This window comes from Ranitomeya imitator, chromosome 7, assembly GCF_032444005.1.
Source record: "Ranitomeya imitator isolate aRanImi1 chromosome 7, aRanImi1.pri, whole genome shotgun sequence".
NCBI classification, from domain to species: Eukaryota; Metazoa; Chordata; class Amphibia; order Anura; family Dendrobatidae; genus Ranitomeya; species Ranitomeya imitator.
In genome coordinates, this window is record NC_091288.1 from 15,863,255 (window position 1) to 15,887,007 (window position 23,753).

The 23,753-nt window shown below is 43.7% G+C and overlaps 1 protein-coding gene across 2 annotated transcripts in view; it reads left to right on the top strand.

The window, feature by feature from the left end:
• The window catches only part of PTPRN (protein tyrosine phosphatase receptor type N), a 79,481-nt gene that overhangs the window by 41,761 nt on the left and 13,967 nt on the right, over positions 1-23,753 (top strand). For both annotated transcript variants that reach the window (XM_069732788.1, XM_069732789.1), the window contains one exon: positions 16,798-17,016. In XM_069732788.1, the coding sequence (XP_069588889.1) occupies positions 16,798-17,016 (219 nt within the window). The remainder of the gene's footprint in view (positions 1-16,797; positions 17,017-23,753) is intronic.

Consider the following 23,753-nt stretch of genomic DNA (forward strand, 5'->3'; position numbering starts at 1 on the left):
CACCCTGTGCTCTTCACAGATGAAAGCAGGTTCACACTGAGCACATGTGACAGACGTGACAGAGTCTGGAGACGCCGTGGAGAGAGATCTGCTGCCTGCAACATCCTCGAGCATGACCAGTTTGGCAGTGGGTCAGTAATGGTGTGCGGTGGCATTTCTTTGGAGGGCCGCACAGCCCTCCATGTCCTCACCAGAGGTAGCCTGACTGCCATTAGGTACTGAGAGGAGATCCTCAGACCCCTTGTGAGTCCATATGCTGGTGACGTTGGCCCTGGGTTCCTCCTAATGCATGACAATGCCAGACCTCATGTGGCTGGAGTGTGTAAGCAGTCCCTGCAAGATGAAGGCATTGAAGCTATGGACTGGCCTGCCCGATCCCCAGACCTGAATCCGATTGAGCACATCTGGGACATCATGTCTCGCTCCATCCACCAACGTCACGCTGCACCACAGACTGTCCAGGAGCTGTCTGATGCTTTAGTCCAGGTCTGGGAGGAGATCCCTCAGGAGACCATCTGCCGCCTTATCAGGAGCATGCCTGTTGTGATTAGGCAACTCAGTACCACAGTGAACATAGAGGTCAGAGCACATACAGTGATCTGACAATAATCCAAAAACATAGAACGAGCTCTGAGACGTGGGAACTCTGTTGACCGCAATCCCTAATCCTATCCAACAACACTAGAGGCAGCCGTGGATTGCGCCTAACGCTACCTATGCAACTCGGCACAGCCTGAGAAACTAGCTAGCCTGAAGATAGAAAATAAGCCTACCTTGCCTCAGAGAAATACCCCAAAGGAAAAGGCAGACCCCCACATATAATGACTGTGAGTAAGATGAAAAGACAAACGTAGAGATGAAATAGATTTAGCAAAGTGAGGCCCGACTTTCTGAACAGAGCGAGGATAGGAAAGGTAACTTTGCGGTCAACACAAAACCCTAAAAACCACGCAAAGGGGGCAAAAAGACCCTCCGTACCGAACTAATGGCACGGAGGTACACCCTCTGCGTCCCAGAGCTTACCAGCAAACAAATAGATAAGCTGGACAGAAAAAAAGCAAACAAAATAGCAAGGAAAACTTAGCTATGCAGAGCAGCAGGCCACAGGAACGATCCAGGAGGAAAACAAGTCCAATACTGGAACATTGACAGGAAGCCAGGATCAAAGCACTAGGTGGAGTTAAGTAGAGCAGCACCTAACGACCTCACCACATCACCTGAGGGAGGAAACTCAGAAGCCGCAGTACCACTTCCCTCCACCAACGGAAGCTTACAGAGAGAATCAGCCGAAGTACCACTTGTGACCACAGGAGGGAGCTCTGCCACAGAATTCACAACAGTACCCCCCCCTTGAGGAGGGGTCACCGAACCCTCACCAGAGCCCCCAGGCCGACCAGGATGAGCCACATGAAAGGCACGAACAAGATCGGGAGCATGGACATCAGAGGCAAAGACCCAGGAATTATCTTCCTGAGCATAACCCTTCCACTTAACCAGATACTGGAGTTTCCGTCTTGAAACACGAGAATCCAAAGTCTTCTCCACAATATACTCCAACTCCCCCTCCACCAAAACCGGGGCAGGAGGGTCAACAGAAGGAACCATAGGTGCCACGTATCTCCGCAACAATGACCTATGGAATACGTTATGTATAGAAAAAGAATCTGGAAGGGTCAGACGAAAAGACACAGGATTAAGAACCTCAGAAATCCTATACGGACCAATGAAACGAGGTTTAAACTTAGGAGAGGAAACCTTCATAGGAATATGACGAGAAGATAACCAAACCAGATCCCCAAAACACAGAGTCGGGGACCCACACAGCGTCTGCGATTAGCAAAACGTTGAGCCTTCTCCTGGGACAAGGTCAAATTGTCCACTACCTGAGTCCAAATCTGCTGCAACCTGTCCACCACAGTATCCACACCAGGACAGTCCGAAGACTCAACCTGTCCTGACGAGAAACGAGGATGGAACCCAGAGTTGCAGAAAAATGGCGAAACCAAGGTAGCCGAGCTAGCCCGATTATTAAGGGCGAACTCAGCCAAAGGCAAAAAGGACACCCAGTCATCCTGATCAGCAGAAACAAAACATCTCAGATATGTTTCCAAGGTCTGATTGGTTCGTTCGGTCTGGCCATTAGTCTGAGGATGGAAAGCCGAGGAAAAAGACAAGTCAATGCCCATCCTACCACAAAAGGCTCGCCAAAACCTCGAAACAAACTGGGAACCTCTGTCAGAAACGATATTCTCTGGAATGCCATGTAAACGAACCACATGCTGGAAGAACAATGGCACCAAATCAGAGGAGGAAGGCAATTTAGACAAGGGTACCAAATGGACCATCTTAGAAAAGCGATCACAGACCACCCAAATGACTGACATCTTTTGAGAAACGGGAAGATCTGAAATAAAATCCATAGAGATATGTGTCCAAGGCCTCTTCGGTACTGGCAAGGGCAAAAGCAACCCACTGGCACGAGAACAGCAGGGCTTAGCCCGAGCACAAATCCCACAGGACTGCACAAAAGTACGCACATCCCGCGACAGAGATGGCCACCAAAAGGATCTAGCCACTAACTCTCTGGTACCAAAGATTCCAGGATGACCAGCCAAGACCGAACAATGAACCTCAGAGATAACTTTATTCGTCCACCTATCAGGGACAAACAGTTTCTCCGCTGGACAACGATCAGGTTTATTAGCCTGAAATTTTTGCAGCACTCGCCGCAAATCAGGGGAGATGGCAGACACAATTACTCCCTCTTTGAGGATACCCGCCGGCTCAGATACACCCGGAGAGTCGGGCACAAAACTCGTAGACAGAGCATCCGCCTTCACATTTTTAGAGCCCGGAAGGTACGAAATCACAAAGTCAAAACGGGCAAAAAACAACGACCAACGAGCTTGTCTAGGATTCAACCGCTTGGCGGACTCGAGATAAGTCAAGTTCTTATGATCAGTCAAGACCACCACGCGATGCTTAGCTCCTTCAAGCCAATGACGCCACTCCTCGAATGCCCACTTCATGGCCAGCAACTCTCGGTTGCCCACATCATAATTTCGCTCAGCAGGCGAAAACTTCCTGGAAAAGAAGGCGCACGGTTTCATCACTGAGCAATCAGAACCTCTCTGCGACAAAACAGCCCCTGCTCCAATCTCAGAAGCATCAACCTCGACCTGGAACGGAAGCGAAACATCTGGTTGACACAACACAGGGGCAGAAGAAAAACGACGCTTCAACTCTTGAAAAGCTTCCACAGCAGCAGAAGACCAATTGACCACATCAGCACCCTTCTTGGTCAAATCGGTCAATCGTTTAGCAATACTAGAAAAATTGCAGATGAAGCGACGATAAAAATTAGCAAAGCCCAGGAACTTTTGCAGACTTTTCAGAGATGTCGGCTGAGTCCAATCATGGATGGCTTGGACCTTAACAGGATCCATCTCGATAGTAGAAGGGGAAAAGATGAACCCCAAAAATGAAACCTTCTGCACACCAAAGAGACACTTTGATCCCTTCACAAACAAAGAATTAGCACGCAGGACCTGAAAAACCGTTCTGACCTGCTTCACATGAGACTCCCAATCATCCGAGAAGATCAAAATGTCATCCAAGTACACAATCAGGAATTTATCCAGGTACTCTCGGAAGATGTCATGCATAAAGGACTGAAACACTGATGGAGCATTGGCAAGTCCGAATGGCATTACTAGATACTCAAAATGACCCTCGGGCGTATTAAATGCAGTTTTCCATTCATCGCCTCGCTTAATTCGCACAAGATTATACGCACCACGAAGATCTATCTTGGTGAACCAACTAGCGCCCTTAATCCGAGCAAACAAATCAGATAACAACGGCAAGGGGTACTGAAATTTAACCGTGATCTTATTTAGAAGGCGGTAATCTATACAAGGTCTCAGCGAACCATCCTTCTTGGCTACAAAAAAGAACCCTGCTCCTAATGGTGACGATGACGGGCGAATATGCCCCTTCTCCAGGGACTCCTTCACATAACTCCGCATAGCGGCGTGCTCAGGCACAGATAAATTAAACAGTCGACCTTTTGGGAATTTACTACCAGGAATCAAATTGATAGCACAATCACAATCCCTATGCGGAGGTAGGGCATCGGATTTGGGCTCATCAAATAAATCCCGGTAATCAGACAAGAACTCTGGGACCTCAGAAGGGGTGGATGATGAAATTGACAGAAATGGAACATCACCATGTACCCCCTGACAACCCCAGCTGGACACCGACATGGATTTCCAATCTAATACTGGATTATGGACTTGTAGCCATGGCAACCCCAACACGACCACATCATGCAGATTATGCAACACCAGAAAGCGAATAACCTCCTGATGTGCAGGAGACATGCACATGGTCAGCTGGGTCCAGTATTGAGGCTTATTCTTGGCCAAAGGCGTAGCATCAATTCCTCTCAATGGAATAGGACACTGCAAGGGCTCCAAGAAAAACCCACAACGCCTAGCATAATCCAAGTCCATCAAATTCAGGGCAGCGCCTGAATCCACAAATGCCATGACAGAATACGATGACAAAGAGCAGATCAAGGTAACGGACAGAAGAAATTTTGACTGTACTGTACCAATGGTGGCAGACCTAGCGAACCGCTTAGTGCGCTTAGGACAATCAGAGATAGCATGAGTGGAATCACCACAGTAGAAACACAGCCCATTCAGACGTCTGTGTTCTTGCCGTTCAACTCTGGTCAAAGTCCTATCGCACTGCATAGGCTCAGGTTTAAGCTCAGGTAATACCGCCAAATGGTGCACAGATTTACGCTCACGCAAGCGTCGACCAATCTGAATGGCCAAAGACATAGACTCATTCAAACCAGCAGGCATAGGAAATCCCACCATGACATCCTTTAGGGCTTCAGAGAGACCCTTTCTGAACATAGCTGCAAGCGCAGATTCATTCCATTGAGTGAGCACGGACCACTTTCTAAATTTCTGACAATATAACTCTATCTCATCCTGACCCTGACAAAGAGCCAGGAAATTTTTTTCTGCCTGATCCACAGAATTAGGCTCATCGTACAGCAATCCGAGCGCCAGGAAAAACGCATCGATATTACTTAATGCAGGATCTCCTGGCGCAAGAGAAAATGCCCAGTCCTGAGGGTCGCCACGCAAAAAAGAAATAATGATCAAAACCTGTTGAACTGGATCACCAGAGGAGCGAGGTTTCAAGGCCAGAAATAGTTTACAATTATTTTTGAAACTCAGAAACTTAGTTCTATCACCAAAAAACAAATCAGGAATAGGAATTCTTGGTTCTAACATAGATTTCTGATCAATAGTGTCTTCAATCTTTTGTACTCTTGCCGAGAGCTGATCCACACATGAAGACAGACTTCTAATGTCCATTTCTACACCTGTGTACTGAACCACCCAAATGTCTAGGGGAAAAAAAAGGCAAAACACAGTGCAAAGAAAAAAAAATGGTCTCAGAACTTCTTTTTTCCCTCTATTGAGAATCATTAGTACTTTTGGCTTCCTGTACTGTTGTGAAAGGCAATTCAGTACCACAGTGCACATAGAGGTCAGAGCACATACAGTGATCTGACAATAATCCAAAAACATAGAACGAGCTCTGAGACGTGGGAACTCTGCAGACCGCAATCCCTAATCCTGTCCAAACAACACTAGAGGCAGCCGTGGATTGCGCCTAACTCTGCCTATGCAACTCGGCACAGCCTGAGAAACTAACTAGCCTGAAGATAGAAAATAAGCCTACCTTGCCTCAGAGAAATACCCCAAAGGAAAAGGCAGCCCCCCACATATAATGACTGTGAGTAAGATGAAAAGACAAACGTAGAGATGAAATAGATTTAGCAAAGTGAGGCCCGACTTTCTGAACAGAGCGAGGATAGGAAAGGTAACTTTGCGGTCAACACAAAACCCTAAAAACCACGCAAAGGGGGCAAAAAGACCCTCCGTACCGAACTAACGGCACGGAGGTACACCCTCTGCGTCCCAGAGCTTACCAGCAAACAAATAGATAAGCTGGACAGAAAAAAAGCAAACAAAATAGCAAGGAAAACTTAGCTATGCAGAGCAGCAGGCCACAGGAACGATCCAGGAGGAAAACAAGTCCAATACTGGAACATTGACAGGAAGCCAGGATCAAAGCACTAGGTGGAGTTAAGTAGAGCAGCACCTAACGACCTCACCAGATCACCTGAGGGAGGAAACTCAGAAGCCGCAGTACCACTTCCCTCCACCAACGGAAGCTTACAGAGAGAATCAGCCGAAGTACCACTTGTGACCACAGGAGGGAGCTCTGCCACAGAATTCACAACACATGCCCAGGTGTTGTAGGGAGATCATACAGCCACGTGGAGGCCACACACACTACTGAGCATCATTTACTTGTCTTGAGGTATTTCCACTGAAGTTGGATGAGCCTGTAACTTCATTTTCCACTTTAATTTTGAGCATCATTCCAACTCCAGACCTCAGTGGGATATTAGTTGTGATTTATGGCGATCATTTTTATGTTTTATTGTTCTCAAAGCATTCCATTATGTAATGATTTATGATTTATGTAATGATAGATTTGTAACCGGAATATTTCATTCAGATTCAGTCATATCTAGGATGTGGTGTTGAGCAGTGTGTGTGTGTATATATATATATATATATATATATATATATATATATATATATATATATATATAAATTGAAAAGCAGCACTATCAAGCAGTATGTGTAAAATGGGTGCCAGACCTTCCAGGCATAGTCTAATCCTCAATGAGGAGCAAAAAAGATGAAGACAGCACTCCTCTTTAGAAAAAAATGTAGTGGTTTAGTAGCCAATATGGGCTCCTAATACATATATATAGTCCACACTATAGGGAGCTCAATACATACAGATTTATGCTGTTAGCACTAAGTGGAGCTCACTACATACAGATTTATACAGTCACCACTAGGGAGAGCTTACTATATACAGATCTACACAGCCACCACTAGGGGGAGCTCACTACATACAGATTTATACAGCCACCAATAGAGGGAGCTCACTACTTACAGATTTATACAGCCACCACTAGAGGGAGCTCACTACATAAAGATTTATACAGCCACCACTAGAGGGAGCTCACTACATACAGATTATACAGCCACCACTAGGGGGAGCTCACTACATACAGATTTATACAGTCACCACTAGAGGAAGCTCACTTGCTACAGATTTATACAGTCACCACTAGGGAGAGCTCACTATATACAGATTTAAACAGTGATGTCTAGGGGGAGCTCACTACATACAGATTTATACAGTCACCACTATGGGGAGCTCACTATATACAGATTTATACAGCCTTCACTAGGGGGAGCTCAGTACATACAGATTTATACAGCCACCACTAGGGGGAGCTCACTACATACAGATTTATACAGCCACCACTAAAGGGCACTCACCACATACAGATTTATACAGTCACAACTAGAGGAAGATCACCAGATACAGTTTTATACAGCCACCACTAGGGGGAACTCACTATACACAGATTTATACAGTCACCACTAGGGGGAGCTCAGTACAAATAGATTTATACAGCCATCACTAGGAGGAGCTCACTACATACAGATTTATACAGCCACCTCTAGGGGGAACTCACTACATACAGATTTATACAGCCACCACTGGAGGGAGCTCACTATACACAGATTTATACAGCCTCCACTAGGGGGAGCTCTGTTGTGAATTCTGCTCTTGGGCTCCCTCCGGTGGTTGTTGATGGTAATGCAGTTATTCCTGAGCAGCAGTCTACTCAGGTGTTTCTGCTAATTGCAATTCTGACTGGGGTATTTAGCTGTGCAGGACTCATTAGTCCTTGCCAGTAGTCAATGTTCCTTTGGAAGTGTTGGTCCTCTGTCTGGCCTCTCCTGTTTGCTGCCAATTCAGCAAAGATAAGTGTTTGCTTCATTTTTTAGACACACGGCTGTGTGTTTATTTTCTGTGCTGATCTTGTTTCTATTTTGTTCCTGCTAGACTGTGCCTGATGTTTTTCTCAGTCTAGTTGGATTCGCTGGAGTCGCAGATATACTCTCCACATCTTTAGTTAGGTGGTGGAGTTTTTGTATTTTTCTGCTGTGGATATTTTGTAGTGTTTTATGCTGACCGCATAGTATCCTGTACTATCCTTTCCTATCTAGGCAGAAGTGGCCTCCTTTGCTTACCCCTGTTTTCTGTCTGCGTGTGTCTTTTCCTCTCCTACTCACAGTCATTATTTGTGGGGGGGCTACCTATCCTTTGGGGGTCTACTCTGAGGCAAGAGAGTTTTCCTATTTCCATCTTTAGGGATATTTAGTTCTCCGGCTGTGTCGAGGTGTCTAGGTCTGGTTAGGCACACCCCACGGCTACTTCTAGTTGCGGTGATAGGATCAGGGTTTGCGGTCAGTAAAGTTACCACTGTTCCAGCGAAGGTCTTTTCATGCTGCTCCAAGGCCACCTGATCACAACAGAGCTCACAACATACAGATTTATATAGCTGTCACTAGGGGGACTCACTATATACAGATTTATACACTTTCCGCAGTGGTGTTAATGACAGTAGAGGATTTGGAGCTGTGTATCAGAAAAAAACACTTCCGGAAGGATTTTGTTATTGGGCTCGGTGATGTGTGCGTGCTCCTGGTCAGATGCATAATTACCCATGTCTCTCAAATCCATATGATGACTTGTCGTTGTAGCTGGGCTGATGGACAACAGATTCTATAAAGACTGATGTGCAGCAGATAGAGGGAAGCTTGATATGTCTCTGATCACATAGAAATCATTACTGGGTTACCATGACAACCCAATTTGGAAGTCCCATTTCCGTATTGGGCTGATTGCATAATATATAATGGTGATCAGGACATCAGTCTCTCGCTGCATCTCCTGACAAATATCAGAAATGGTCATGTGCCCTGGAAAAGATGTCAGTGTCTCTGTGTGACAGCTCAGGATGTCTCTCAGTCTCTGTGAGACATCTCTGGATCTCGGTCTCTCTATGTGACAGCTCAGGATGTTATATGTCGGTCTCTCGATGTGACAGCTACGAATGTCTGTCGGTCTCTGTGACAGCTCTGGATGTCAGTCTCTCGATGTGACAGCTCTGGATGTCGGTTTCTCTATGTGACAGCTCTGGATGTCGGTCTGTCTATGTGACAGCTCTGGATGTCTGTCTCTCTATGTGACAGCTCTGGATGTCGGTTTCTATGTGACAGCTCTGGATGTCGGTCTCTATGTGACAGCTCTGGATGTCGGTCTCTATGTGACAGCTCTGGATGTCGGTCTCTATGTGACAGCTCTGGATGTCGGTCTCTATGTGACAGCTCTGGATGTCAGTCTCTCTATGTGACAGCTCTGGATGTCGGTTTCTCTATGTAACAGCTCTGGATGTCGGTCTGTCTATGTGACAGCTCTGGATGTCAGTCTCTCTATGTGACAGCTCTGGATGTTGGTTTCTATGTGACAGCTCTGGATGTCGGTCTCTATGTGACAGCTCTGGATGTCGGTCTCTATGTGACAGCTCTGGATGTCGGTCTCTCTGTGTGACTGCTCTGGATGTTGGTGTGTCTACGTGACAGCTCTGGATGTCGGTCTCTATGTGACAGCTCTGGATGTTGTCTGTCGGTCTCTTGATGTGACAGCTCTGGATGTCGGTCTCTATGTGACAGCTCTGGATTTCGGTCTCTCTATGTGACAGCTCTGGATGTCTGTCTCTATGTGACAGCTCTGGATGTCGGTCTCTATGTGACAGCTCTGGATGTCAGTCTCTCTATGTGACAGCTCTGGCTGTCGGTCTCTCTATGTGACAGCTCTGGATGTCGGTCTCTATGTGACAGCTCTGGATGTCGGTCTCTATGTGACAGCTCTGGATGTCGGTCTCTCTATGTGACAGCTCTGGATGTCTGTCTCTATGTGACAGCTCTGGATGTCGGTCTCTATGTGACAGCTCTGGATGTCGGTCTCTATGTGACCGCTCTGGATGTCGGTCTCTCTATGTGACAGCTCTGGATGTCTGTCTCTATGTGACAGCTCTGGATGTCGGTCTCTCGATGTGACAGCTCTGGATGTCAGTCTCTCGATGTGATAGATCTGGATGTCGGACTCTCTATGTGACAGCTCTGGATGTTGTCTGTCGGTCTCTCGATGTGACAGCTCTGGATGTCGGTCTCTGTGTGACAGCTCTGGATGTCAGTCTATGTGACAGCTCTGGATGTCGGTCTCTCTATGTGACAGCTCTGGATGTCTGTCTCTATGTGACAGCTCTGGATGTCTGTCTCTATGTGACAGCTCTGGATGTCAGTCTCTCGATGTGATAGATCTGGATGTCGGTCTCTCTATGTGACAGCTCTGGATGTTGTCTGTCGGTCTCTCGATGTCACAGCTCTGGATGTCGATCTCGATGTGACAGCTCTGGATGTCGGTCTCGATGTGACAGCTCTGGATGTCGGTCTTGATGTGACAGCTCTGGATGTCGGTCTCTATGTGACAGCTCTGGATGTCAGTCTTGATGTGACAGCTCTGGAGGTCGGTCTCGATGTGACAGCTCTGGAGGTCGGTCTCTATGTGACAGCTCTGGATGTCGGTCTCTCTATGTGACAGCTCTGGATGTCAGTTTCTATGTGACAGCTCTGGATGTCAGTCTCTCGATGTGACAGCTCTGGATGTCGGTCTCTGTGTGACAGCTCTGGATGTCAGTTTCTATGTGACAGCTCTGGATGTCGGTCTCTCGATGTGACAGCTCTGGATGTCGGTCTCTATGTGACAGCTCTGGATGTCGGTCTCTATATGTGACAGCTCTGGATGTCGGTCTCTCGATGTGACAGCTCTGGATGTCGGTCTCTGTGTGACAGCTCTGGATGTCAGTTTCTATGTGACAGCTCTGGATGTCAGTCTCTCGATGTGACAGCTCTGGATGTCGGTCTCTGTGTGACAGCTCTGGATGTCAGTTTCTATGTGACAGCTCTGGATGTCGGTCTCTCGATGTGACAGCTCTGGATGTCGGTCTCTGTGTGACAGCTCTGGATGTCAGTTTCTATGTGACAGCTCTGGATGTCGGTCTCTCGATGTGACAGCTGTGGATGTCGGTCTCTCTATGTGACAGCTCTGGATGTTGTCTGTCGGTCTCTTGATGTGACAGCTCTGGATGTCGGTCTCTATTTGACAGCTCTGGCTCTGTCGTCTCTATCTGATACTTTGTATCTTTTTGTATCTTCTGTTCTCTTCTCTTCCTATTGATTACAGGTTAATGTGGGGGATGGGCTCTTAGTGGGGGCTTGTGGGGGGAAGGTATCGTCCAGCTGCAAGAAAGGGGGGTGATCCTGGGTGGTGTCGGTCGGCCTCTGGGTGGGGGGGGACACCAGCGATCACGCCTCTCCTCGGTAACATGGAGCTGTTGTCATGGTAACCCCATTTGATGTGACAAGTGCTGTGATTGTGACGGAGCCGCTGATGTCGTCGGGCGCTTGCGGAGGGTACGAGGGTCCCCATCCCACCCTGCCTGCCGCTCCCATCCTCTCCGCCATCCCTGCTCGCCATCCCTCCCCGTGCCTCGCTTGCCCATCTTTTGTGCCCTCTCGGTATTGTCCGTCTGCCCTCGTCGTCCCCTTCTTCTCATTCATCGCACACACAGCCGCCCCTCTCTCACTTTTTCCAGGACCCCCTGTCCCTCTCACTCCCCCACCCCTCATGCCATCTCCATTCGTCCCATTTCATTGTCTCCCTGTGTGTCTCCCCCCGGGCCCTGAGTACGGTGCGGGGCCCTGAGTACGGTGCGGGGCCCTGAGTACGGTGCGGGGCCCTGAGTACGGTGCGGGGCCCTGAGTACGGTGCGGGGCCCTGAGTACGGTGCGGGGCCCTGAGTACGGTGCGGGGCCCTGAGTACGGTGCGGGGCCCTGAGTACGGTGCGGGGCCCTGAGTACGGTGCGGGGCCCTGAGTACGGTGCGGGGCCCTGAGTACGGTGCGGGGCCCTGAGTACGGTGCGGGGCCCCGAGATCCCAGAATTGTCCTCGCCCACACCCCCTCGGAGGACTGAGTGAGGAGGCGCTCAGGTGGACCTGTCCTCAGCTGCCACTAGGTAAGTTCTCGGCTTCTCTCTGTGCAGGAGGGTGTTGCCTCTAAATGGAGAGAATTGTTATATTTTATTTGCATTTTTTTGCTTCATTTTATCTTGTTTTTTTTATTAATGGCGGCTTTATTTACATTTATACAAAGACGCAAAATAAAAAGTGGAGCGCGGGGCCTCCTCGCCCGGGATGGGGTTAGGACATAGGAAGCACCTTAGGCTCCGCGATCACATTGACCTTGAAAACACGGGTCAACCTCCAGAGATTCTCCGGTCTGGATCGCAAGCTCTGGTGGCAAAGAAGTAGCAATCGGAAATGCAAATGCTGGAAGGGAGGAGTGACGATTATAGAATGTGTTATACATACAGGTCTATAGGGTCCGATATAGGATGTGTTATACATACAGGTCTATAGGGTCCGATATAGGATGTGTAATACATACAGGTCTATAGGGTCAGATATGGGATGTGTTATACATACAGGTCTATAGGGTCGGATATGGGATGTGTTATACATACAGGTCTATAGGGTCAGGTATGGGATGTGTTATACATACAGGTCTATAGGGTCAGATATGGGATGTCTTATACATACAGGTCTATAGGGTCCGATATGGGATGTGCTATACATACAGGTCTATAGGGTCCGATATAGGATGTGTTATACATACAGGTCTATAGGGTCAGATATGGGATGTGTTATACATACAGGTCTATGGGGTCCTATATGGGATGTGTTATACAGACAGGTCTATAGGGTCAGGTATGGGATGTGTTATACATACAGGTCTATGGGGTCAGATATGGGATGTGCTATAAATACAGGTCTATAGGGTCCGATTTGGGATGTGCTATACATACAGGTCTATAGGGTAAGATATGGGATGTGTTATGCATACAGGTCTATAGGGTCAGATATGGGATGTGTTATACATACAGGTCTATAGGGTCGGATATGGGATGTGTTAAACGTACAGGTCTATAGGGTCCGATATGGGATGTGCTATACATACAGGTCTATAGGGTCAGATATGGGATGTGCCATAAATTCAGGTCCATAGGGTAAGATATGGGATGTGTTATACATACAGGTCTATAGGGTCAGCTATGGGATGTGTTATACATACAGGTCTATAGGGTCAAATATGGGATGTGTCATACATGCAGGTTTATAGGGTAAGATATGGGATGTGTTATACATACAGGTCTATAGGGTCAGATATGGGATGTGTTATACATACAGGTCTATAGGGTCCGATATGGGATGTGTTATACATACAGGTCTATAGGGTCCAATATGGGATGTGTTATACATAGAGGTCTATAGGGTCCGATATGGGATGTGTTATGCATAGTCTATAGGATCAGATATGGCACGTGTTATACATACAGGTCTATAGGGCCCGATATGGGATGTGTTATACATACAGGTCTATAGGGTCAGATATAGGATGTGTTACACATACAGGTCTATAGGGTAAGATATGGGATGTGTTATACATACAGGTCTATAGGGTAAGATATGGAATGTGTTATACATACAGGTCTATAGAGTAAGATATGGGATGTGTTATACATACAGGTCTATAGGGTCAGATATTGGATGTGTTATACATACAGGTCTATAGGATCAGATATGGGATGTGTTATACATACAGGTCTATAGGGTCAGATATGGGATGTGTAATACATACAGGTCTATAGAGTCAGATATGGGATGTGTTGTACATACAGGTCTATAGGGTCAGATATGGGATGTGTTGTACATACAGGTCTATAGGGTCAGATATGGGATGTGTTGTACATACAGGTCTATAGGGTCAGCTATGGGATGTGTTATACATACAGGTCTATAGGGTCAGATATGGGATGTGTTGTACATACAGGTCTATAGGGTCAGATATGGGATGTGTTATACATACAGGTCTATAGAATCAGATATGGGATGTGTTATACATACAGGTCTATAGGGTCAGATATGGGATGTGTTATACATACAGGTCTATAGGGTCAGATATGGGATGTGTTAAACATACAGGTCTATAGGGTCAGATATGGCATGTGTTATACATACAGGTTTATAGGGTCCGATAAGGGATGTGCCATACATACAGGTCTATAGGGTAAGATATGGGATGTGATATACATACAGGTCTATAGGGTCAGATACGGGATATGTTATACATACAGGTCTATATGGTAAGATATGGGATGTGTTATACATACAAGTCTATAGGGTCAGATATGGGATGTGTTATACATACAGGTCTATAGGATCAGATATGGGATGTGTTATACATACAGGTCTATAGGGTCCGATATGGGATGTGTTATACATACAGGTCTATAGGGTCAGATATGGGATGTGTTATACATACAGGTCTATAGAGTCAGATATGGGATGTGTTGTACATACAGTTCTATAGGGTCAGATATGGGATGTGTTGTACATACAGTTCTATAGGGTCAGATATGGGATGTGTTGTACATACAGGTCTATAGGGTCAGATATGGGATGTGTTGTACATACAGGTCTATAGGGTCAGCTATGGGATGTGTTATACATACAGGTCTATAGAATCAGATATGGGATGTGTTATACATACAGGTCTATAGGGTCAGATATGGGATGTGTTGTACATACAGGTCTATAGGGTCAGATATGGGATGTGCTATACATACAGGTCTATAGGGTCAGATATGGGATGTGTTATACATACAGGTCTATAGGGTTAGATATGGGATGTGTTATACATACAAGTCTATAGGGTTAGATATGGGATGTGTTATACATACAGGTCTATAGGGTCCGATATGGGATGTGTTATACATACAGGTCTGTAGTCCGATATGGGATGTGTTATACATACAGGTCTATAGGGTCAGATATGGGATGTGTTATACATACAGGTCTATAGGGTCAGGTATGGGATGTGTTATACATACAGGTCTATAGGGTCAGATATGGCATGTGTTATACATACAGGTTTATAGGGTCCGATAAGGGATGTGCTATACATACAGGTCTATAGGGTAAGATATGGGATGTGATATACATACAGGTCTATAGGGTCAGATACGGGATATGTTATACATACAGGTCTATATGGTAAGATATGGGATGTGTTATACATACAGGTCTATAGGGTCAGATATGGGATGTGTTATACATACAGGTCTATAGGATCAGATATGGGATGTGTTATACATACAGGTCTATAGGGTCCGATATGGGATGTGTTATACATACAGGTCTATAGGGTCAGATATGGGATGTGTTATACATACAGGTCTATAGAGTCAGATATGGGATGTGTTGTACATACAGTTCTATAGGGTCAGATATGGGATGTGTTGTACATACAGTTCTATAGGGTCAGATATGGGATGTGTTGTACATACAGGTCTATAGGGTCAGATATGGGATGTGTTGTACATACAGGTCTATAGGGTCAGATATGGGATGTGTTGTACATACAGGTCTATAGGGTCAGATATGGGATGTGTTGTACATACAGGTCTATAGGGTCAGCTATGGGATGTGTTATACATACAGGTCTATAGAATCAGATATGGGATGTGTTATACATACAGGTCTATAGGGTAAGATATGGGATGTGTTATACATACAGGTCTATAGGGTCAGGTAAGGTATGGGATGTGTGTTATATATACAGGTCTATAGGGTCAGATATGGGATGTGCTATACATACAGGTTCATAGGATTAATTATGGGATGTACTACGTATTTAGGTTCATAGGGTCAGATATGGGATGTGTATGCACCTGAAGAGCGGCACTTATATGAATATTATGATACATAGTGTAACATGCAGGATGAATTTCTACAATGTATCAAATATCAGCTTTGTATCTTCAGGCAATCACATTGGGTCTTGATTGTTGTCTAACATCCGATTTCATTTAGATCAGATCTGATTCAATTAAATATAATTATTATTTTCGATTAAATGTGTTTTACCAAAGAACTTTCTGTTTCTTTAGTTTTTGGATATTTTTGTCCCGGGAAGTTCCTCTGGATCAGCTCCTCTTATATTCAGCTGATGGATATTTAGTCTTTGGTCTGAGCATTACTAATCATTCTGTGGTTGTGAACGGGGGTAGCAGCTCTCATTATGGAGACCACAAGGCTTTAGCAAAGTTCCATGGGAAAAAAACACATGCAAATTAACTCTGTCCCAAAGGGGAGTAAACCGCCTCGCTACTGCCACCTGTCTGAATGCTGGGAGGTGCAACTTTACAGATTCTTCTAACCTAAAGGACTGGGGTCAACACACTCCGGCCCATGATCCTCCATGACAGACGGGGCTCAGATACTTAAATTAATTTTCATACATAAATATGATAATAGAAAGGAAGAAGCCGGAATTAGTAAACATGTAATGATATTAATGCATGAGGTGATATTCAGCTTTTCAATACTCAGTTTTGCTTTCAACACAAAATAAAGAACCTGAGAAATCTGACAACTACTGCAGCCGGGATGGGAGAGGACATCAGATGTCAGAGAGTTGTCAGACAGCAGAGTCGGAGCCAGTCTGTCACTTATTACTTAGAGAACAGAAGAAATCAGGAGGATCATCAATAATTACTGCACATCGTGCCACAGGAAACAGATTATATATTTTATGATTTTACTTATTTGGATTAATATCTGCTCTTCTTCAATCACAGAGGAGCAACGCCACCTCCAAAACCTTCCCTCACGCCTCTCACTTTGGGGATACTTTCCGATTTGTTCTCCTTATCTTCATCGCCTTGGCCTGTATAGCAGGAATCGTCATCGCCTCAGCTGTTATATTCTGTCTACGACAACATGCCAAGCAACGGGAAAAGGAGAGACTTGCAGGGCTTGGACCTGAAGGAGCCGGAGACTCCACTTTGGAGTACCAGGTAAAGACATCTATTGTTGTCAGTTAAATATTATAGCACTTATATTCTTGTACATAGGAGGCAGTATTATAGTAGTTATATTCCTGTACATAGGGGCAGTATTATAGTAGTTATATTCTTGTACATAGGAGCAGTATTATAGTAGTTATATTCTTGTACATGGGAGCAGTATTATAGTAGTTATATTCTTGTACATAGGGGGCAGTATTATAGTAGTTATATTCTTGTACATAGGAGCAGTATTATAGTAGTTATATTCTTGTACATAGGAGCAGTATTATAGTAGTTATATTCTTGTACATAGGGGGCAGTATTATAGTAGTTATATTCTTGTACATAGGAGCAGTATTATAGTAGTTATATTCTTGTACATGGGAGCAGTATTATAGTAGTTATATTCTTGTACATAGGGGGCAGTATTATAGTAGTTATATTCTTGTACATAGGAGCAGTATTATAGTAGTTATATTCCTGTACATAGGGGCAGTATTATAGTAGTTATATTCTTGTATATAGGGGCAGTATTATAGTAGTTATATTCTTGTACATAGGAGCAGTATTATAGTAGTTATATTCTTGTACATAGGGGCAGTATTATAGTAGTTATATTCTTGTATATAGGGGCAGTATTATAGTAGTTATATTCTTGTACATAGGAGCAGTATTATATTAGTTATATTCTTGTACATAGGGGCAGTATTATAGTAGTTATATTCTTGTACATAGGAGCAGTATTATAGTAGTTATATTCTTGTACATAGGGGGCAGTATTATAGTAGTTATATTCTTGTACATAGGGGCAGTATTATAGTAGTTATATTCTTGTACATAGGAGCAGTACTATAGCACTTATATTCTTGTACATATGGGCAGTATTATAGTAGTTATATTCTTGTACATGGGAGCAGTATTATAGTAGTTATATTCTTGTACATAGGAGCAGTATTATAGTAGTTATATTCTTGTACATAGGGGCAGTATTATAGTAGTTATATTCTTGTGTATAGGAGCAGTATTATAGTAGTTATATTCTTGTATATAGGGGCAGTATTATAGTAGTTATATTCTTGTACATAGGAGCAGTATTATAGTAGTTATATTCTTGTACATAGGAGCAGTATTATAGTAGTTATATTCTTGTACATAGGGGCAGTATTATAGTAGTTATATTCTTGTACATAGGAGCAGTATTATAGTAGTTATATTCTTGTACATAGGGGGCAGTATTATAGTAGTTATATTCTTGTACATAGGGGCAGTATTATAGTAGTTATATTCTTGTACATAGGGGCAGTATTATAGTAGTTATATTCTTGTACATAGGGGCAGTATTATAGTAGTTATATTCCTGTACATAGGAGCAGTATTATAGTAGTTATATTCTTGTACATAGGAGGCAGTATTAGGGTATGTGCACACGTCAGGTTTTTTCCTGACAAAATCCGGAGAATTCTGGCAGAAAATCGCGGTTTTTTCCACGCGGATTTATCGCGTTTTTTGCGCGTTTTTTGCGCGGATTTTTTGTGGATTTTTTGCGGAATTTTTGGGGTTTTTTTTTTTCCCCTGAAAGTCATTTTGGCTTAGAAATCCGCAAAAAATCCGCAAAAAGAATGAGCATGTCCATTCTTTTTGCGGATTGCGTTTTTTTTGCGGAAAAAAACGCATACATCTGCACAAAAAATGCGGAATGCATTCTAAATGATAGGATGCATAATTTTAGCATTTTTTATGCGGATTTATAGCGTTTTTATAGCGAAATTCCGCAAAAAAAACGCAAAAAATCCGGACGTGTGCACATACCCTTATAGTAGTTATATTCTTGTACATAGGGGCAGTATTATAGTAGTTATATTCTTGAACATAGGAGCAGTACTATAGCACTTATATTCTTGTACATATGGGCAGTATTATAGTAGTTATATTCTTGTACATAGGAGCAGTATTATAGTAGTTATATTCTTGTACATAGGGGGCAGTATTATAGTAGTTATATTCTTGTACATAGGAGCAGTATTATAGTAGTTATATTCTTGTACATAGGAGGCAGTATTATAGTAGTTATATTCTTGTACATAGGGGCAGTATTATAGTAGTTATATTCTTGTACATATGGGCAGTATTATAGTAGTTATATTCTTGTACATATGGGCAGTATTATAGTAGTTATATTCTTGTATATAGGGGGCAGTATTATAGTAGTTATATTCTTGTACATAGGGGCAGTATTATAGTAGTTATATTCTTGTACATAGGGGGCAGTATTATACTAGTTATATTCTTGTACATAGGGGGCAGTATTATAGTAGTTTTATTCTTGTACATAGGAGGCAGTATTATAGTAGTTATATTCTTGTACATAGGGGGCAGTATTTTAGTAGTTATATTCTTGTACATAGGAGCAGTATTATAGTAGTTATATTCTTGTACATAGGAGCAGTATTATAGTAGTTATATTCCTGTACATAGGGGCAGTATTATAGTAGTTATGTTCTTGTACATAGGGGCAGTATAATAGTAGTTATATTCTTGTACATAGGAGCAGTATTATAGTAGTTATATTCTTGTACATAGGGGCAGTATTATAGTAGTTATATTCTTACACATAGGGGCAGTATTATAGTAGTTATATTCTTGTACATAGGAGCAGTATTATAGTAGTTATATTCTTGTATATAGGAGCAGTATTATAGTAGTTATATTTTTGAACGTTGATAGTAGTGAGAGCAGCTTTCAAAAATGTGATTTTCTTTCTCCTGTTTTCTCACATTACACTAAGGCCGGCGTCACACTCAGCGTATGAAAATACGGTCCGTAATTTACGGCCGTAATACGCAGAAAAGTCCCCAAAATAGTGGTCCGTATCTCCTCCGTAGGCAGGGTGTGTCAGCGTATTTTGCGCATGGCATCCTCCATATGTAATCCGTATGGCATCCGTACTGCGAGATTGTCTTGCAGGCTTGCAAAACCGACATACGGACATACAATGGATCCATGTGCTCAAAAAATTATAAAAACATATATACTGTCTATAATATATATATATATATATGTCATATATATATATATATATGTATGTCATTGAGACACATATATGTATATATATTAAATATTTAATACAGCGCTAGATAGCTTTAAAGCCGGTAATTCAATTGCCCCCCCCCCCCGGCTAAAAACATCTGCCCCCAGCCATCCCAGAAGAGGCACATCTGTAAGATGCGCCTATTCTGGCACTTGCCCACTCTCTTCCCATTCCCGTGTAGAGGTGGGATATGGGGTAATGAAGGGTTAATGTCACCTTGCTTTTGTAAGGTGACATTAAGCCAGATTAATAATGGAGAGGCGTCAATTCTGACACCTATCCATTATTAATCCATTTGTATGAAAGGGTTAAAAAACACACACACAATATTAAAAAGTATTTTAATGAAATGAACACACAGGTTGTTTTAATATTTTATTGCTCTCAATCCACCTGAAGACCCTCGCTCTGTAACAAAGCAAAAATAAAAAAAACAACAATATGCATACCTTCCGATGATCTGTAACGTCCCACGATGTAAATCCATCTGAAGGGGTTAAATTATTTTACAGGCAGGAGCTCTGCTATAATGCAGCTATGCTCCTGCCTGTAAAACCCCTTCAGCCGCGGTAAGGCGCCCTCTGCTGGTTGTCCTCATATGACCTCGAGCCTGGGAACATTTCAGAATATTTTCCCAGCCTCGAGGTCATATGAGGACAACCAGCAGAGGGCGCATCACCGCAAATGAAGGTAACTACAGGTCATTGACCTAGTTTCCATTCATTCGCTGGGGTTTTACAGGCACGAGCACAGCTGCATTACAGCAGAGCTCCTGCCTGTAAAAAAAATTAACCCCTTCAGATGGATTTACATCGTGGCATCAACAACCATAGAGGTCTGCAGGAGACCTCTGGTTGTCATGCCGACGCTCCAATGACCCCCGATCATGTGACGGGGGTCACCAGCGCGCACATTTCCAGCCGGATGTGCTTGTTAACCCCTTCACCCCCGGAGCTTTTTCATTTTCGTTTTTTGCTCCCCTCCTTCCTAGAGCCATAACTTTTTTGTTTTTCCGTCAATATGGCCATGTGAGGGCTTATTTTTTGCGGGACGAGATGTACTTTTGAACGATACCATTGATTTTACCATGCCATGTAACAGAAAACGGGAAAAAAATTCCAAGTGTGATGAAATTGCAAAAAAAGTGCAATCTCACACTTGTTTTTTGTTTGGCTTTTTTGCTAGGTCCACTAAATGCTAAAACTAACCTGCCATTATGATTCTCCAGGTCATTACGAGTTCATAGACACCAAACATGTCTAGGTTATTTTTTATCTAAGTGGTTAAAAAAAATTCCAAATTTTGCTAAAAAAAAAAAAAAAATGCACGATTTTCCGATACCCGTAGCGTCTCCAATTTTCGTGATCTGGGGTCAGGTGAGGGCTTATTTTTTGCGTGCCAAGCTGGCATTTTTAATGATACCATTTTGGTGTAGATACGTTCTTTTGATCGCCCATTATTGCATTTTAATGCAATGTCGCGGTGACCAAAAAAACGTAATTTTGGCGTTTTGATTTTTTTTCTCGCTACGTCATTTAGCGGTCAGGTTAATCCTTTGTTTTTATTGATAGATCGGGCGATTCTGAACGCGGCGATACCAAATATGTGTATGTTTGATTTTTTTTAATTGTTTTATTTTGATTGGGGCGAAAGGGGGGTGATTTGAACTTTTATATATTTTTTATTTTTTTTATATTTTTAATCACTTTTTTTTAAATTTTGGCATGCTTCAATAGCCTCCGTGGGAGGCTAGAAGCATGCATAACTCGATCGGCTCAGCTACATAGAAGTGAAGTACAGATCACCTCTATGTAGCAGAAATGCAGGGTTGCTTTGAACGCCGACCACAGGGTGGCGCTCAAAGCAAATCGGCCATCAACAACCATAGAGGTCTCAAGGAGACCTCTGGTTGTTATGGCGATGCACTGCTGACCCCCGATCATTTGACGGGGGTCCGCAGTGCGAGCACCTCCGGCCGGGAGCGCTAGTTAAATGCTGCTGTCAGCGTTTGACAGCGGCATTTAACTAGTTAATGGGCGCGGGCGGATCGCGATTCCGCTCGCGCTCATTGCGCGCACATGTCAGCTGTACAAAACAGCTGACATGTCGCGGCTTTGAGGTGGGCTCACCGCCGGAGCCCACCTCAAAGCAGGGGATCTGCCAGCTGACGTACTATTCTGTCAGCTGGCAGAAAGGGGTTAAATGCCGCTGTCAGATTTTGACAATGGCATTTAACTAGTTAATAGCGGCGGGTGGATCGCAATTCCGCCTATTGCGGGCACATAGTTAAGTAAATAGGGCAGCACACTGCAGCGCTAAAACATGCAAACTTGAAAACACGAAATTTGAACTGCATTACTGCACTAGAAATATGAAAAATGAGAGCGTTTAGCGCATAAAAATGGCCAATTTTATGTGTACCTGGTAGCCTCTTCACGGCATCTCTCTTATACCAGGTCCTACGCTTGCCTTCCTCGCTGAGAATAAACGTCTCCATCTGAATGGGTACATGTGAAACCTCTTCTTAGACTAAAATTCTCTCTCTCTGTGGAGGGGTATCGGACCTGCTGTAATTAAAACACCTGAAGCTAGGAGGCGGAGTGCACGATCAGAAGGCTAGAGAATACATTTCAAAAACCTGACCTGCATATCCAAACACGTAAATCCAAGCGTAGGACCTGGTATAAGAGAGATGCCGTAAAGAGGCTACCAGGTACACATAAAATTGGCCATTTTTATGCGCTAAACGCTCTCATTTTTCATATTTCTAGTGCAGTAATGCAGTTCAAATTTCGTGTTTTCAAGTTTGCATGTTTTAGCGCTGCAGTGTGCTGCCTTATTTACTTAACTATATACGAGTTGGCGACTCTGGGTTCAGCACCTGTTCACACTGAGTCTGTGTTTGGATGTGCAGGTCAGGTTTTTGAAATGTATTGCGGGCACATGTCAGCTGTTCAAAACAGCTAACATGTTCCGGCTCTGATGCGGGCTCAACGCTGAAGCCTGCATCAAAGCGGGGGTGCTGCCATCGGACGTACTATTCCATGCAATGGCAGAAAAGGGTTAAACAGTCATATCCATTAATAATGTAATGGAAACTTATGGGCTGATAACTACCGTAATATCCTTGGAGTCTCTGGTGTTATTATTTATGATTCCTATAGTTAGTTTAATTTTGTCAGCAGTGGTGGTGGTAGTTTATTTAATTGTAATTAATCTTAATATGTCTAAAAAAAATTCTAGAGGTCAAATCTATTTTCTCATGGATTTCCAAATGCCCTGTTTTTTTTTTTTTTTTTTACAGCCTTTGACCAAAAGAATGTTATTCTGTCTGCATGTAGCTGCCACTAGAGGGAGCTCACAGCGTATAGATTTATACAACCACCACTATGGGGAGCTCACAGCGTATAGATTTATACAACCACCACTAGAGGGAGCTCACAGTATTCAAATTTATCCAGTCACCACTAGGAGGAGCTCACAGCGTAGAGATTTATCCACTCATCAATAGAGAGTTTTCCAGTACACATATTTATACAGTTATCAATAGAGAGAGCTCACAGCATACAGATTTATACAGCCAACACTAGAGGGAGCTCACAGCACACAGATTTATACAGTCACCACTAGAGGGAGCTCACAGCGTACAGATTTATAC